The 18,187-nt window shown below is 46.4% G+C and overlaps 1 protein-coding gene across 1 annotated transcript in view; it reads right to left on the reverse strand.

Annotated features, from left to right (window-relative positions):
- Nucleotides 1-1,276: 1,276 nt before the first annotated feature.
- Nucleotides 1,277-18,187, reverse strand: part of RRAS2 (RAS related 2) — a 56,072-nt gene continuing 39,161 nt past the window's right edge. Inside the window, exons 3-6 of the mRNA XM_032977067.2 lie at nucleotides 14,942-15,044; nucleotides 6,846-6,954; nucleotides 2,921-3,039; nucleotides 1,277-1,501 (exon numbers count right to left, since the gene is read on the reverse strand). Coding sequence (XP_032832958.1) covers nucleotides 1,414-1,501; nucleotides 2,921-3,039; nucleotides 6,846-6,954; nucleotides 14,942-15,044 — 419 coding nt within the window. The 3' untranslated portion in view covers nucleotides 1,277-1,413. The remainder of the gene's footprint in view (nucleotides 1,502-2,920; nucleotides 3,040-6,845; nucleotides 6,955-14,941; nucleotides 15,045-18,187) is intronic.

Genomic DNA, 18,187 nt, shown 5'->3' on the forward strand with positions numbered 1-18,187 from the left:
ATGGCTAAATTAGTCGCATTATTTCAGGCACAAAAGAAAATAATGAAATACCGCGCGCCAACCGACCCCTGCCTTCTGTACTAAGAACGAACGCCACTGGTTCCGATAAAATGAACTTGTCTTGAAAAAAACCGATAACAGTAAAAATAAAAAACATTTTAAAAAATCCACCATGCAATCAGGCACACTATTTGGTAATATATTGCAATTAACATTAGCAAGCAGTCACAACTATATACTTAATTTGTTGAAAGTTTGACGTTAATTTTTTTTTCCACCGATTTTTGATTTTTTTTTGTTCGTTATATTTTACACAGCGGGGGAGAGATTGACAACCCCCTCCCCCCGCCACCTCCACAAAATCACCCGGCAGTCTCGCCTACACGTTGCCTGTCACCTTCACTTTGTACGACTTCTCGCTTCAATGACTACTGTATCTCAATACCACGTGCATCGTTGGCGAGCGCACCGTACACGCGACGATGCCCATATGGGGGATGTACACGGCTTAAGGGTAAAACAAGGAGCCCACCTCCACCCTGCCTTTGTTGGCACGTGCTGTTAGCTATTAAGGCTGCCATGGCAACACGGCTGAGGAGCCAGTAAGAGCAGTACCACTCGTACATGCACGGCCACCTTTGTCTCCCCAGTGAAGAAGCTCAACCACCGCAACAGTTAATTTTATGCCAGATTGACCCAGGGGGGAGGCTCAAGACACGTTCAAATAACCATTCGGCCAAATGGACAACAAAGCCGATCTAGAGTTGAAGCTGGGACGCTGGGAGAAAGGCGCAGTGCGTGTGTGTGAACCACACACGAGCACTGCTTCACCCTAATGCGGGGAAGCAAATGCTGTCGTGGGTTGACATCACCATATACCTCATCACAAACGGGCACTTCTGGTACGCGGGGTTAAGAAGTTATTACAACTTTGGCATAGGAGGATGTTCAATGACAGTTACCCGTGTTGGGTTCTCTTACACCCCCCCCCCCACCTCTACCCTACCCACCCCACCCCAAATGGTCTACATTACAATAGGCTTAATACACGTCTACTCTGCGCGATGAAGGTACGTGTTAGGGACACGGTGGGCATGGCTAATGGAGCATGCACTCCCAGTAGTTTTCATTAAAACGACGAGCGTGGTGGTAGCAGGATGATGTGGGCCCTGGCCCTCACTCTAAGGCATTGCATAAAACAGAAAGACCGCTTCCCCGCTCCCACGCCACACCCGCTCACTCTCCCAGCCTCCCGCTCCCCCCCCCTACTCCCATCACGGCGCTGCCGGGGCAGCTCGGCTTAGTGGTGGCAGCGTCGTCGACTGGCGGGGTCGGTATCTGGGAAGGCGTGCGGGCGAGTGAGAGGACAGCTGGGCGAGGAGTGGGCGAGTGGACGAGAGCTCCACCCGGCCGTTAGAGGATGACGCAGCGGCAGCCGTTCTCGGTCGACTCCTTTGTGGGTGGCTCCGAGGAAGGCGGGCACTCGTCCACCTGGAACTTCCTGTGGGTCATAGATGGTGCGCGACTGTTCACCATTGCCCCTCTCATTGCATGTACACAGTTCCGCTTATCTCTTTCTAAACCCCATAAATGTGATTGGCTACCCTGCTCTACTGCTTCAAACACAGCAGTGATGACCAGGTACCCACGTTCCTCCTCTTTGGACTCGTTTGTAAAAATTGGACAACACTCTAAAGCCATAGATGCCTTCCATCTCGGTCTCCCCTTGCCTTGCTGAATGAGATTTCCTCTAACAACACGTCTAAGCAAAGATATCCCACAGGTGTCAGTTTTTGACTGTATATGCATTCACACCTCTTATTAACGCAGTTGGCTACGTGCGATGAGAAAAAAGTTCAACATCTATATATATTCTAAACCTTTTCTCCATTTAAGATCACCCATGATGGAATATGTAATGCTTTGTCACAGATGCACAAACAGTAGCCCATCATTGATTCTGCTTTAAATATTCCTCGATTACATACGTTCACCCTCTTCATCAGCTCTCGTAGCGGCTTCTTCCTGTCTTAAGCTCCAACATTCTGCAGCAGCCCAGCAAACCTTAAACTTGATTTATGTACAAATATTCCACCTTTAAATGCTGTGTGAAGATTTGAAATGCTGCCATTCTCCACCAGGATTCTTATTGTCCATTGCTTGTCGGGTCTTATCCTCCTGTCACGACCTCCACATCATCTCCTTGCTCATGACAACTCAACTCTGGCACTGCTGGATCCCTCCTTCACCCCGCTCTTTCCCTTCATGGAATTCCTCAGTCATTCATCTCCAGCTGTCACACGTGGAATGATGCTGTTAGGATCCTTACACAAACCCATAAAGAATGGTTTCTATTCCCATGCTGTCACTTCCCATTATCTGGCCACCATATCAACCGCTGGATCCCAAATCCTCACACTTGGTAATTCACATGTTATCATCCAGAGACAACTGATCACATGGCCATTTCACTTGGTGCTAAAATAGCAACTTAAAAAATAAACTTACAGTACTTTTGTTTGTCTGCCACTCATGAGATGCAGAATTTGTCATGTAGGTGTGGAGTGGGTGTGGTAAAAAAAAAGTGTGGGTGAACAGAGCACTGAGCATGCGTGTGTACATGGGACTGTACGTGTAGCCGTAAGGCCACGTGTGTGTGTGTGTATATAAGACGTCTAAGTGTACGTACGCCCATGCATGTGTTTATAATACCAATGTGAGCGCATGTAAGACCATGCGGGCGTAAGACTGCAGGATTGTATAACCACGTGTGCCCATATTCAACCATGTCTGCATGCGATGTGCACGTGTGTGTGTGTGTGCGCATACTGAAGTCCAAGTGCAACTATACACATCCACGCTTACGTACGAACCTGAATGTGTGTATGGCGGTGTGCGCGCGCATGAGGTGTCCCCTCACCGTATGACCCTGACGAGTTCGTGGAAGGCCTGGTCCACGTTGAGTCGCACCTTGGCCGACGCCTCCATGTAGGGGATCTTGAGGGAGCGAGCGAGCTGCTGTCCCTCCTCCTGCGTCACCTGCAGCAGCAGCAGCAGCACACGACACGCGAGGCACCGAAGCCCAAAGTCGGTCACGAGTCGTCCTCAACACCGAGAGATTGTCCACGACAGATGTTTTACACCTTCCCTGATCTTAATTTCACTTGTGGAAAGTCCCCATTCAACTACTCGCATTGTCCTGCCGACTGATGCGTCTCCTTGCTTTTCCCTCGTAATATTATCTTGATTTTATTATTGTTTTCTATCTACGTGGCTTTACCGAAAGATCCAAAGAATATAATGTTATCTTGGTCAAATAGAGATCCGATAAGCACAGGCACATGACGCTTACAAGCTGATGTGCTGTGCCGGCATGGTGGTCCGCACCTAGCACTTTGAAGGTGAGGGTCGCCGGATCACGTACACTTGTGAATACACAGACCTGTTAAGCTGCGAGGTGGCTGGGAGATGTAAGTACAAGTACAGTGACCCACCTGTGTGAAATGTTGAACGTCACTGCCATCATATGTATGGGTTTGCTCTGGGTTTTCAGGCTTCCAGACAAAAAAAAACACTCATTGAACAGAAATTGGCCTAACATCCCAAACAGGAGCTTCTTGAACTCCTTTTGAGACTGTCAATGGGTCTGGCAAATTGCCTGATGAAGCTGGATGTAATTACCAGCGAAACGTCGTACTCAAATTTTAAATGATGTTGATTCACTCTTCAACACACCGGTGGGCTAAAGTAGTTTGTCCTTGGTAAACGTGACACATTTTTTACTGTTTGGCCATGTCGGGTGGTGGAGGGTTACGACACATTTATAAATAACGCGATCTAACCCAAAAACCTTTATTATGAATAATATTGGTCGCGAAAGCCTCCCACATGTTAAAGTGATGTAAAATAATTGGGCATCTCAGGTAGGTCTTGACAGTTATAACCGTCAACTCGGTGAACTTGAAGATCTGGGTTCAGTTTGGGTGCCTGGAATACAGATTTGACCGCAAACATCAGGAGTGCTCGAGACACTGCACTCGCCTGTAACTTTAAAGTCTAATGTCTCATTAAGGTCTTTGTTTTCTCGGAAATGAAGTTTAAAACTTGTTGTTGGCCTTATTGGGTTGCATCCTTTAATCACTCAGTGCCGGTTCAGTTTACGGGTCTGGGATTACAGTCGGCCAGAACCGACTGCCCATCGCGCTCCCGCACCCCCGACACGGAGCCACCACGGATGGTGGCGGTGGAAGGAAACGATGTCGCGCCTCCACCGCGGAGCTCGACAGGAAATGCGACCGCTCGACCAGCCAGGGGCGGGCGAGTGCCTCGAAGCGTGGCTCGCGAAGGTTCAACACAATGCCTCCCTGTCTGACGAGGCGTTGAGGTACATCTGCGTTTTATTTATGCGCGCCCAATTTTTCCTTACAATAACGCTACACAAAACTTGGTGGAGCAGGACTAATTGCGAGCTACCTAAAAAGCTGTAATTGCAGGAAAGGGAGTTAATGGTTTTCAGACAGCACCTCCAAACACGGACTTGCAGCCGTCCAGTCCAACGTGGTACGCTTGACGTTGTTTTGTGCTGTTTTTCCAAAGATAAAATGTGTGTATGGTGTTTTCTGACCTCATCAAGGAGCATAAACCATCACGCGAACTCTGGTCATCCTCGCAAGTTGCCGTCGAACAAAGACGGTCACCGCATTACGCGCTTTCAGATGGTCTTCTGCGGCCGTCTGGAAGGCTCTTCCTTTCCGATATGAGGAAGCCACTGAAGCTACGCACTTTTAAATCATCTAGATCGAAAACTCATTTGTTTAGAGCTGATTTTTGAGTTTAGTTTCTTGTCCTTGCCCTGCACCTCCGATGACCACGGTTGGCCGCGTACGATACAAAGGAGGTTTAACATCGATACGTTCTACTACCATCAGGACTGCAACGTTACGGAAGTGAGGTTGCAAAGCATATTGAGAGATGGGAGGTGCCCACTTGGACCATGGAGCTCATAATGGCCATCGCAATCACAGAGCCTGGTACTTTATACTCTGTGGTTCCTTCGGTAAAGTCACGTAGGTAAACTCTCCCACCTGATGACGGACGCTTGTGTTGCGCCTGAAACGTCGTGATTTGTTTTATTTCATACCTACGTGACCTTACCGAAATAACCAAAGAGTGTGGATTCCTGCAGTCACGAAAGCTTCGAATCAAGCCTGGAACTTCTTGACAAACTCGTCCAGGAGGATCTTGCATTCATATGTGTTTTATTTGTTTGTGGCACAACCAGAGTTACCCGGAGTAAATCCATGCATGAAGGGAATAACGCCCAGAGAGATACACAGATGGATTCAAAAATGCACCTGCTCCACTGCCATCGAATGGCCACATCAACAGCAGCAGGGGGTTTTGGTTGTTTCACAAACCAGTACCAACGTCCTCACTGCCAGCACGAACCAGCCACCCATTTTTTGAGCCCAAAGCAACCAATCGCAAGTCATGAGCCACCACACTGGGTGTAAGTTCCACATTCCTATGATGTAATGCCAGCCTACCCCAAAAGACAAACACATGATTTGTTGCAAAGTCAGGCTCATCTTGTCCATCAGAGAGAGATGATTTGCCGATTCAACCACCAACTGGGATTTGAACTCCGAACCCTTCCAACTGTTAGTTGACCGTCTCACCAGAATGACTGCCCAGTGTCTGCCAATGCAAATGGGATGCAGCTGGGGTAAATAAACGACCAAAACAAACTATACGGAAACAATACGAGGGGTGAGATTTGTGAAAAGGACAGATTTGGGGGTTCCAGCTGCCGGCCGCTTTGCTCGACCCGCCTTACGGCTCTCTGTGGGCCTTTTCCGGTGGTGTCGAGTGAAAGGTGATCCCCGGAAATATCCGGTGTTTCTGGCACAGCACCAGCTCACACCGCAAGAATGCCGAGCTGCACATGATCACCAAGGAGACATGGATGTGGTGGGGTGACGCAGGGCGCAGGCACGTGCACCGCACTGCGTGCACAACGCCACTCTCACGTGCTCACCACCACCACCACACCAACGTCCTCACTGCCATCACACCACTGCGCACCACCACACCATAGTTCTCACCACCTCACGAATGTGCTGAAAGTCACCACACCAGTGTGCTTACTGCCACTACCACCACTCCAATATTCTTACCATCACACCAATATGCTCCCTGCTACCACACCAATGTGCCTCACATACCACATCGTGGACTTTGCATCACTTTGTGTACTAAGTATAACATGACCCGTGCAATGTGATATCCCTGCTTCCAACATCGATGTACTTCTTCTTTTTAAGACACTTCCAATTGACCAATTACATTTAGCAATGGTACAGGCGCATAGAGCCGACGTCGTAGGGCAAAGCTGTACAGGATGGAGGTTACTAAAAAAAACTCAAAACTTTTATTATACCAGGTAAGGCCGACGGAGCTATTAAGATATTTTTCGAAGCGACCTGGCCACAAATGATAGCTCAATGAAGTGGCTTATATGGTAATGTATGTCAGCCAAATACTCTTAAACACATGTTTTTAAATGTGGTGGGAAAACCGCAGGACCCGGAGAAAAATCATCACGACCACGGGCAGAACGTGCAAACTCTAAATATACAGGTGTCAGGGTCTGGATCGAAGCCACGACCTCCTGGAAACCAGGCAAGGTAGCTAACATCTTGCCACCATGGCGCCGATGGTGGCGAGATGGTTAAGAGGCAGGTGTATGTACAGAACATGTGGAGGAAGGGGCGGCCAAGCAGACATAGGTCAGAGTTCAGAGGTGGGGAGCCAGGAAGGGCAGGGGTCATTGCACGGTGCGCTACCTGGCGCTGGTGATCGAGATCCGCTTTGTTGCCGACGAGGATCATGGGGAACTCGTCCCGGTCTTTCACGCGCAGGATTTGCCGGTGGAATTTGTAGATTTCATCAAAGCTGCAGGCACAAGGACCACATTCATACAAGGGTAAAATATACGTCGAAATTGAGAAGTATACACGGAAGTAAATAATTGTTTTTTTTTACCACAATTAAAACTGCACATCGCACAAAAATAACATCAGATAATGAAATGGATACGCACATAAACAGTTTTTGCATGAGTCACGTTATACACAAATAGATTTTTATAAAGAATTCCAGAAAAAAATATTTTGCAGATTTTGTTAATAATGATTTTTACCCAAACTCCACTGGTAAAAACATTACTTTAATGTCCCGGTTACAAATCGTTCAGTTGTTGCCCGCTTGGCTGCCCCTTCCTCCACTTGTTCTGTACGTACACCTGGCTCTTCACCATCTCGCAACCCTGGGCGCCACAGTGGCGAGATGTAAACTACCTTGCCTGGTACACAGGAGGTCGTGGGTTTGGCCCGACCCTGACACCTGTATATTTGGAGTTTGCATGTAATCGAGTGTTCTCCGGGTCCTCCGGTTTTTCCCTGCACATTTAGCATCAACATGCGTTTTTAACATTTGCCTGCTATAGATTTCCACGTGATAAGCCACTTTGTTGAGCTATCATTTGTGGCTGGATCGCTTCTGAAAAAGAGCTATGTAGCTCAGTGGGCATTACTTGGTCAAATAAAAAGTTTAGTTTTAACTCCTAGTGGTCACCACACCTCGAATGCCCCCTCCCACCACCCACAGCCATCACTGGCCCCTACTGCCCCATCCATGAGACCTGATGAATGGCACAGGAATGGTGTGATGTCACGTCTGTCTCAACAGGGTGGGCGAGCGGGTGGGAGGGCCAGCGAAAGAGGGGGTGGGGACGTATAAACTCACTCTCGCCTGATCGCACGTGTGCACACGAATAAGCAGGGAGCTACCGGTTCCCGATATATATATTTTTCTCTTTTATGTTATTTTAATTTATTTTCTCAGAGCTACGCGGTGATAAAAACCCATAATGGAAGAGAGGCAATGGCGAAGGCAGGCATGACCCTGCTGGGGTGAGTCACACCTGCTAAACAAAGTCACGACCAAAACAAATGATCACCACTCATCTTGTTGCCAAGGTGCCTGTGTTCTGGGGAGCTGACGCAAGCTTTAAGCTTCGGTAATGAGAAGAAAAATACTTTAAAATCATGGTCAGGTGCTCCATCATACCACTACAGTGACGTTGTTGCTTTGACATGCTAAAATGTAAGAGAGGCATGTTCGTGCTGTCACCAGCGTGCAATACTGAAACGTTTGACCGGAACTTTAAAATTTTCTCATTATTGGAGCTTCAAACTTGTGACAAACAGCCCCGAACACACAGCCTAGGCACATTTTTTAAGCAGTCGTTTTGATCAATGGATTGAACCCTCCATTAACTCGTGACTAGGTTCATCAGACATGTGGTAGGGACACGGATAAGAGTCTGTATAGTTTTAAACCAGATGGCATTAGACTATCACCTGCTTTAAATAAAGCGCAGATTTTTACAACCCTTTGTCAATCCACTGCTAGATGGAGGCCTCCACCCCTGCTTTGTCAGTCGTGGGAGCTGTATGACCATACTTCACCATTCTGATGTTAGCTGCCATCAGGAACGAATATCAGTCCACCAGGTTTATAGTGCAAGTACATTAATCACTGCGCTCCCACGCTCCACAACTCCAACAGAGACTACACCTCCACACGTTGCCGTCTACCTACCCACCTACCTGTATCCCGACACACCTGCCTACCTAATTGTCATATGGTATCAGGATTATTTTCAAGATTCAAATCGTTATTTTGACATTGTCGTGGTTGTAGAATCTACAGTGGCTGCATGGTACCCATGAACCAATCACGTGCCATGGTGGCGAGATGTTAACTACATCGCCAGGTATACAGGAGGTCGTGGTTTCAATCCCAACCCTGACACCTGTATATTTGCAGTCTGAATGTTCACCCTGTGGTTGTGCGGAATTTTTTCCTAGACCTCCGATTTTTCCCTCCACATTTAGACTCAACATGCCTCGAGTATTTGTTTGCTATACATTTCTACATTTTAAGCCACTTAGTTGAACTTTTATCATTTGTGGCCAGGTCGCTTCTGAAAAATAGCCATTAGCTCAGTAGGCCTAAACTGGTAAAATGAACAAATGCTTTGTTTAGTTTCACTTGCATAGCACTGCGAATCATAAATGATGCAGGTAAATATTACGCAAGCTTCATTTGATGCATGTATCCTGGGCGTAATAAATATGACTAAAGAATCAATATACATTACCCACACACACATCTATATAAATAAAACCTTTTAATCTGTATGTATGTCTCAAAAACCTCGAAGGTATTTCCCGACAAGGTAGAAAGCTGAATTTTTTTTTACACAGGTAGCTTTTAGGACACAAGCAACAGGGAGAAAAATATGAAACTGAGAATTTTCTATTTAAGGCCCCCAAAACTCAATTTTAAGTGCTCCATAAATATGTATGTGTCATTTAGAAACCGTTCAAAATGTAAGATTGTGTTTTTTGTTCGTTTGATAGAGTGTTAAACAGCAAAATAAAACTAAAGCGAGAACCATTGTTCTATCTTTCATTGTTTTTGAGATATTTCCGATTAAAGTGATTTTGAACAAAACAAAAAATACGCATTTTATTACGTTCAAATTTGAATAATTTGAATACAGTCAACTATAGAGTTTGCTCTGAGTATTAAGTTAATAATTTTTTGTTCTTTCTAATTAAAAAAAACTAAATCTTTAAGTTGATCGGTTTCCAATGGGCACATCTTTAAATATAAGTGTAATCAAGTCAACAATTTTATTTGTGTTTAGTGGAAAAATATATTTTGGAGTTGTTAGTGTCTGATCGTAGATGAAAACTGTACAAAAAAATCATATCAGGTCAATTATTATATTTATTGAAAACTTTGTCTGCCGAAGATAGCCTTTACGAACCAAGTACGTAAGAGACTTTGTGATTTGTTGAATAAAAGCGCTGCTCTCATCAGTCACCACGAGATGGCGCAGCGTCAGTTCACATCTTAGTAAAGACTGAGCCAACAGCTGGGAAGGTGCTGTACCAGTCTGCATTAAAAAAAACACACAATAATAATTATCAGTGATGCTCACGATTATATTGTGGTTATGCGTTATATAGTTTTGCATCGATATAGGCCCAATATTGAACAGAAAGGGTCCTTGCCTACATACACTTTGCAGTTCACTACCATTGGTTCCACTGCTGATGAGACGCTGAACATGGAAAGCAGTCGAGTGTGCTTGCGTTGGGCCAACTATGCTAAAATAACGCACTCCCAGAAGGCCGTGTGACTCATGTGATGTATACAAACAAAAACACTTTTATATTTTATATGGAGGAACAGATTTGTGAAGGCGTTTCGTCTGCTCATGGATTTTGTATAATAATAATTACAATGTGCTTAATGTTATTCACGAAAACCTCGAGGGTCTTCCAGGCCCACTTTTTTTTAAGGAGGGTCCTGCACTGAAATTATTTGGCAAATTTCACTCATGGGAGTTTTGGCAAGTGGAAAGAATTCCGAGTGGCCTGGAGAAAACCCACACATACGAGGCGGCGACACCCGGGGTTCACGACGCACTCGTAACGCAGCTCATCTGACTAAAGTTGGCAGAGTACGGCGCGTTGTGCATCTGTATGTAAATGAACGAGCGTGGATTCTCAAAGGCGACGTCACCGCGCGTGTCGGACAATAACTATCTCCTCTACCTACGGGCGCCTAGCCACCCACACACGTTTCAAATTCCACGCATGTGACCGATCTTACGATATACCAAATGAAGAATGTTGCATGAACAATAGGGAAATATTTTTTGGGAACAAAATATATATTTTATGATTATAAAGTTAAAGTGCAACTTAGCATTGACATGTATTGGTGAGAGACTATAGTATGTGTAATATAGGACTTCATTCAACGGTGGAGAGACCATGGATGATGAAGTAAAGTGATATAATATTACTAATGTATTGCTTTCAATTAGATTTTGGGGTTTTTTTCCCCACCATATTTTCCAGATCTCTGCCAAATATGTTTTTCTATTTACAATCGCCTATTATTATTATCTTATGCAGTGAAGTATGTTTGTCACACTGGTTTGTTTTCATCCCAGACCTCGTTTGCAAAAAAGGAAAACTTCATTATCAAGAAAACTCTCGCTCACCTGCTCATGAATAAACGCTTCTGTGCGAAAAATTGATTTTGGCCCGTGTTTGCCGGGTCCTGTCCACGTGATGTGCGAGTGGAAAATTACCATTAAATTAGAATGTATATACTGTATATGACATAAACACGCGAGTGTTATTGCTCTGTAAGGGCCACTTAAGAATTTTACCCATGTGTGGAAGAAATTGCTCACACTTCGCTCCGGAGACACGCTGCATTTCGCATAAAATCAAAAGTATGCGCGCGCTCACAAACACGACTTGGTTTTGGACAGCAGCTACACGTGATCGCTTTTCAAAATGCTAAAGAGATGCAAACACAAAGACACGCGAGCCACATACCCAAAGGAAACATGCGCGTGCACACACACACAAACAGGTAAAACGGATACACAAAACTCACTTAATTTACAGTAACCCGAAAAGGAAAAACAACATATATAAAGGACTTTGAGAGCTCTGACTCCACACCTCTGCGTTTTCGACCAAACATTGTGCCCGATTTGCGAAATGTGTGCATTATAAATTGTTCATTATTAAATGACATGAGGGTTTCACCAATGGCCCTTCTCTATCACACTAAGGGCCATTGCCAGAAATATTGCTAATTACATGTTTCTTTTTAGAGCAGCGTTATGACAAATATGCTGAGTTTATGTTATGTGTGCTTATTCACAACTGCCAATGCAGTATCACAAGAAACGTAAAATTTGCATAAACAAAAGACACATACATGGATACAGACAAACAAGGATAACAAAAACATGGATACACAGGGACATGTACATTGAAACCTATCCACCCACATACACACACGTACATACAAACCAACAGACGTCCCCTCACATCCTTAACAGACTGTTGGGGCAAGTGCTGTTAGTGAGCACCTATGAAGGTCGGCACGGCACACGTGGGGAGGCAAAACCATGCTCGGTCGTCTTCGTCTCCCCAGTGGCGATGTTTACACACCGCATCAGGGACTCATTTGAGACTGAGTCGACCTAGGCAAAGCCTAGGACCGGTTCAGATAATCGTCACTGGTGTTGGCCGTGAGTGAGAATTGAACTCGGGTCACCGGGTTCATAGCGCAGCTCGCTAACCGCTACAGTACTCCTCCCTACATACATACAAAGCAAGGCACACACACGCACGCACTGCTCAGAGTTTATGTGGAACAGGTGTGTGTGTGAGCATTCAACCCTCCCTATCTAATCGCAGGGCAGCAAGGAAATGTTTCATGTTTAACTCTTTGAGCTATGCGCAGCACTAGGTAATCGACAGTTCAATGGAAACTTCACAATCTGCAATGTGTTTAGCTGTGAGAAAGAATAAAAGGTGACCGACACTACTGGTTAGACGTGTGTGAGACGTGTTCTGTGTAACACACACATCTGGCCAGTGGTGTGTGTTACATGTTTTGTGTAACACACACGTATGGCTAGTGGTTTGTGTTACATGTTCTGTGTAACACACACGTCTGACCAGTGGTGTGTGTAACACGTTCTTCTGTGCTCGGCAGCATAGTGAGCAGCTATCACAAACAGAAAGTTGCGAGTTCAAATCCTGGCTATGGTACTGACTCAGCCCATAACTTCTCGGGGGTCGATGAAATTAGTACAATTTTGTCAAAGGTGGTCCTATGGATAGACTTGCTCGATCAGAGGGAATGTGGAATTACCACCACTGGCTGAGCTGCAAACGGGAGATGTGCACCAGCATCATGAGCACCAGCATCGATTATGATCGACGAATGGTCACGGTCCTCATCAGCAGCGAGCCACTGCACGAGTCACGTGGTGTGTGTACTGTACGTGCCACGTGCAGTTCGGCCACTGATTCCTTTGTGATTGTAGTGGCCACGCTTTCCGCAAGCATGCCACAGTTTCTAAGAATTAAAGAAACAGTCAGCATTAATCTCATTCTATTAAATGTTCCCAATCCCATTGAGCACGAATTGGACGTTGAGTCAAAGTTTCCATATGTGCGCTGCCTGGGACTGCTCATCGCTCTCTCACCAATCACCGCTCTCTCACCGATCACCAATGTTAACCGCCCTGCATCATGAACACCAGCACCATCAGGGCATGTCATGGTTCATCCATTCCGTTGGATTTCTACACTTAGGACAGAGCCATTGATTGTGATAGTTAGTCGACTATCTATTTACTCTTCAAGAAAATACTTATCCATCTTCATCAGCTATGCTTAATCCACTGCTGGATGGTCTCCCCAAGCCATCGGGCAGCTCTTATCGCCCTCCTGCGATGTAACAAGCCACTCGTCACGTGTACAAGAGTTGGTTTCATCACTCTGTCTCCACGGTCGGTGGCGTCCTCTTGGCTGCATTCCCTCTCTTGGCCACCACTCCTGTCATTATTCTAACCCAAGGGCCACAATCCCTCCCGGTGAACGTGTCTTGCCAAAACCCACTTACTTTTCTAATCCCTCAGATCGATGTCTTTAACCTGTGTACGTTCTCTAATCCATGCATTCCTCTGCTCAGAATTAACGTTGCAACGCAGAGAATGTCATTCTTATGATAATTGCACCACCGGCTCGGAGAGCGCTGAGGTCTCTCTGTCCTTGGTAGCCGACGTCATCGCGAGAATTTTATGCGGCATGGGACGAGTAGCCAAGCCAAGAGCCACCCCCCGCACTCCCTCTGTACTCATCAACCTAAGTGGTGTCCACTTTAATCTGTCTGAGAATACATTTCTCAAGACACCGCTTCACTATATATTTTAATTTTAGATGCTGTGGTCAGAGCATCCGGCTCACGACTGGAAGGCTACGAGTTCAAATCCCGGGCAAGGATTCAAATCAGCGCCTTCATACCTACGGGATCAATAAAGCAAGTACCGCTTCATTGTACTGCCCACAGGTTTTGTTCTATGGGCACAGTGAGCCCCATTATGGGAATGATGGGGCTGCCAATGGGGAGGAGCACCACCCCATTTGCTCGGTGCAGATTTTAACTCACACGGTGCACAAACCATGAACACAGGATCAATTAAAGATGACCATTTAGCCTTTAAAGAAGGATCATCCCAAACTCGACGTGCCACTAATGTTACCGATAGCCAGGAGCTCAACCAATATTTCTGGGATCGTAGTATACGCATTAATAGGCATGTAACGATTCACCTCCCCCCCCCCCTCGTTCACCCCCCACCGCTCCACGATTTGATTGTCGCGAATACGTTTCTTTTTGTCTCATTCACTCAGTCCCGTACACTGTCTTCCCTGTGCGTTCTCTCCATTTTGTTTCATCGACCTGATGTGTGCGTCAGACGAGAATCAATTTTAAATCGATCAATTGTTACTCGCCTACTCATTAGCACACAATCGCACTCGCTAAAGCACTCATGTACACACCGCATGTTTAAACGTACGCTCACGCGCTCACGGGCTGCGATACTTGAATGGCACTGTGGGTTCACTTTTTTCTCCCGCACAACACCGTGCGTGGGGCACTAAGATGAGGCCCGCTACCTGCACAATATGGGAACGGCTTTGAGCAGGTGGCTCCTCGCTTTCCCTTCATTGACGCTGCCTGCCAGCTTCTCTGTGCTGGAGAAGATCGTGGGGTGGAGGAGCAGGCTGAGGGGCCGGCTGCAGGTCAACCGTTGCTGTTGAGACTTGAGGATAGGAAGGATGGCAGCTCACTTGGGGGCTTTGACAGGAGGGACTAGGGGCTGGTGCCAGAGGGTGGCTTACACTACATGCTGCCTCTGTGCACGCTCTCACACTTGACAAGGTCGTCTCTCCCCAAGATGTCACGCGCCGCTCACCTGCCGCGCTCCGTGATGGAGAAGACGAGGAGGAAGCCCTCGCCCGTCCGCATGTACTGCTCACGCATGGCCCCAAACTCCTCCTGCCCGGCCGTGTCAAGGACTGCACCACAAAGCAACAGACACCCAGTGTTTGGTTTAATACATGTATACTGTGGTGGGGGGGGGGAGCCAGCACTGTTAGCGAGCACCTATTCAGGCCAGTAAGGCACACACGGCTGGACAGTGTGACTTCAACCACACTTGGCCCAGCAAAAGCATGTTCGTTTATGGCTGAGAGGACCACTTGAGATGTTGTTAGCCTGGGTGGGAAACGAATTGTGCTCTCTTTGGTCAAGCAGTGAGATTGAACTAAAAACGGATGATACGAGTCCCTCAATATCTGCTCTCTTTACAATCACCCTGTCATACAGGCAGTACAAGCATGACAAGACGGTACAGACAAGACAAGCAGGACAATCAAGACATTACAAACGAGAAAAAGCAAAACCAATTCCGGAATGAACCGTAACAGTCCATTCAATTACTAAGGGGTGAATAATCACAAACATAATGTTCGCTACAGCAAGGAAAACGATCGGAAACCATGCCAAACTCAAATGGTGGAAATTACGATGGTTGTGACTGAGACTTAAAGATTTATGCAAAGCCTCAGATGTCCGCTGCAGAGATGGAGAAATGAAATCAGCTCGTGTGTGGGTGAAAAGTCGGATTGTATGTAAGTTGAACTTCTTTCGCACCATACAAAGACAACCGTGCTCAGAGATGCGAGGGAAGGACAAACTAAACTCAAAAAGCATTCTAAAGAAATGAGTTTTCAACCTCGATTTAATAGCTCTACTGGTTTCCTAATATCGGAAGGAAGACCGTTCCAGATGGTTGCAGAAGCGCATCTGAAAGTGCAGGATGCGGTGACCGTCTTTGTTCGATGACCAGCTAAAGCTGCTGCGAGGGTGACCGGAGTTTACGTGATAGTTTACGCTCCTTTACGAATTCAGCATCACAGGATCATTAGAGACGGCGACGGCTTGGGGAGGGCCTTCGTCCGGCAGTGGATTGTTCATGGCTGGGTGCCGGTCAAACCCAGTCGGGGTGGATCTCACTAACGAGGCCAATGTGAAGTTGGGCATCATGGCCAATGCACCTCGCTATCGCGTCCTTCCCTCTGTCGGACCCCCTCGGGCCTTCTGGACATAGTCAACACCCAACCTCACAAGGTTGGATCTTACAGTGTCAGCACCACTGGCTTTTGTTTTTCCACTTGTTACACAGGCCACATGTCCTTCAATGACTACTTATACTCTTTGGGTCTTTCGGTAAAGCGACTTGACCGAAAGACCCAAAGAGTATGAATTCCTGCAGTCACGAAAGCTTTAAGTCAATGACGACTTAGTCTCATTACCACCACCCTCGAGCTTCAGGTCACCCCTTCGGTCGCCGACTTTTGGGTGCCACTCCAATGTCTGTCTCACTAAGCTACCCTCCTTCACCCTGCACACAACTATGTGGTAAACATTGCTATTTTATTTGAACCTATCTACGTGACTTTACCGAAAGACCCAAATAATAATAAGCGTATTGATTTTGTTAATCACCCATCGAGCCATATGTCACTGTGGTACAAGTTCTCAACTTCAAATCAGAAGGTTGTGAGTTCAAAATAAAAATCAGGGGGTCAACTCACCCTCTCATCCTGTCGTTGGCAAATATACAAATATCAATTTATGGAGCGTCAATGGTGTGGTCATCACATGAACAGACCAACCCTATGATGGGAATACAGAACTTCCAGCTCTGGCTTCGAGTAGCTGATGGGAGATTAGTGCCTTCTCTTTAACTTTTGTCTCCGTGTTTTGCATGGGAAATTTTCTGCTTAGGAACCCCAAAAGGTGTTTTATTTCAGACTTTACCCTTGAAGCCAACTCTCACCCACTGCACTCGTTTCCATCGAGTCACGCGATTCCACCACCGATATAAATCCACAGAAGCTCCGGCTGAGAATACGAGTCCGCAAGCGTAGGCAGCAGTGCGAACCAAGAAAGGTCGTTGATGTTTCATGAGAACGACCGTCTCCCTTCCCCATAAAGTTATTATTTAGTTTTCCACCTGACTTGGCCATGAAACGGACGTTAAATTACATCACTGTGTGCACTTTCTTGCAAACGCAGATTCAGAACACTTTCAGTACTGCAACCAAATAAAGCCTCCACCTGTGCAATTATTAACCCAGTCATCCGGCATTGTGGAGACACTAACGCAATAATGTTAACAGCAACACCACGGGCTTCAGACAGCGAACACGTAGCACGACCCTTTAGAGCAAGGGTGCATGTCAATTTTCCCATGGCGGGCAGCATCCACGAGACATTTTAGGTGGAGCTTCCGACGAGGTTTAACCCCGGAAAGTGTTCGTTAAAATTTGAAGGCGTGAGGGGGGTGGATGGGTGCGACCAAATGAGTGGTGGTTAGCGCAATGCACGATAAACCTGTCGAGCCGAGTTCGATTCCCAGCAGCCACGATTAACACGAGTGCCGAGCGATATTTGCACTGGTACTGGGGTCTTCCGACTTCACCAAACTCGGACTGTTAAGCTTTGTGCAGGATGGTAGTCAAACAAGCTCCTTAATAGACACAGGGTGGGCCGGGTGTCCCCCCCACTTGTTATTTCTCTCACACGGCACTAGTTTGCCAGGTGTTGTGGGCCTCAAACAAGTTCAATGTCAATGCAGCGTAAAGGAATAAAAGTGAATAAGGGTTTTGGTGCATGTAATATTTTTTCTGGTAACAGGATGATCTTCACAATCTATACGGAGAGGTGTTACGTTATGTATAATTCTGCAGCCCCGTTGTAAGTTATGTTGAACTTATTTTGCACCGTACGCCACCAACCGTACCCTATTCACACGGTGAGAATGCCATTACCACAACTAACATCGTGGGCACGCGGTGCATGATGGGCCTATAGAGCTCAGCGAGCCTGCATTAGTGGCGTTCAGTCCTGTGCGGGAGCAAGGGTTTCACAGGCGAATTGAGTTTTTTTTGCCACATTGCCATGAATCTACGTTGCCTTAGTAACGAAATAAAATAAAAATATCTCTTAGTGGGAACGAGCGAAGTTATTTAAGCTTTTGAGTCACAGCCACAGAATGGAGTTAGCCGAGGAATGCCCGTGTGGTTACAAGCGCTGGGGGGTTTTTATACTGTATGCAGGTTGCAGGTTTGCTAGACCCCATTCATTACGTTGA

Source organism: Petromyzon marinus, chromosome 3 (genome assembly GCF_048934315.1).
Source record: "Petromyzon marinus isolate PM22_M1 ecotype Great Lakes invasive population chromosome 3, UKy_Petmar_22M1.pri1.0, whole genome shotgun sequence".
NCBI lineage: Eukaryota > Metazoa > Chordata > Hyperoartia > Petromyzontiformes > Petromyzontidae > Petromyzon > Petromyzon marinus.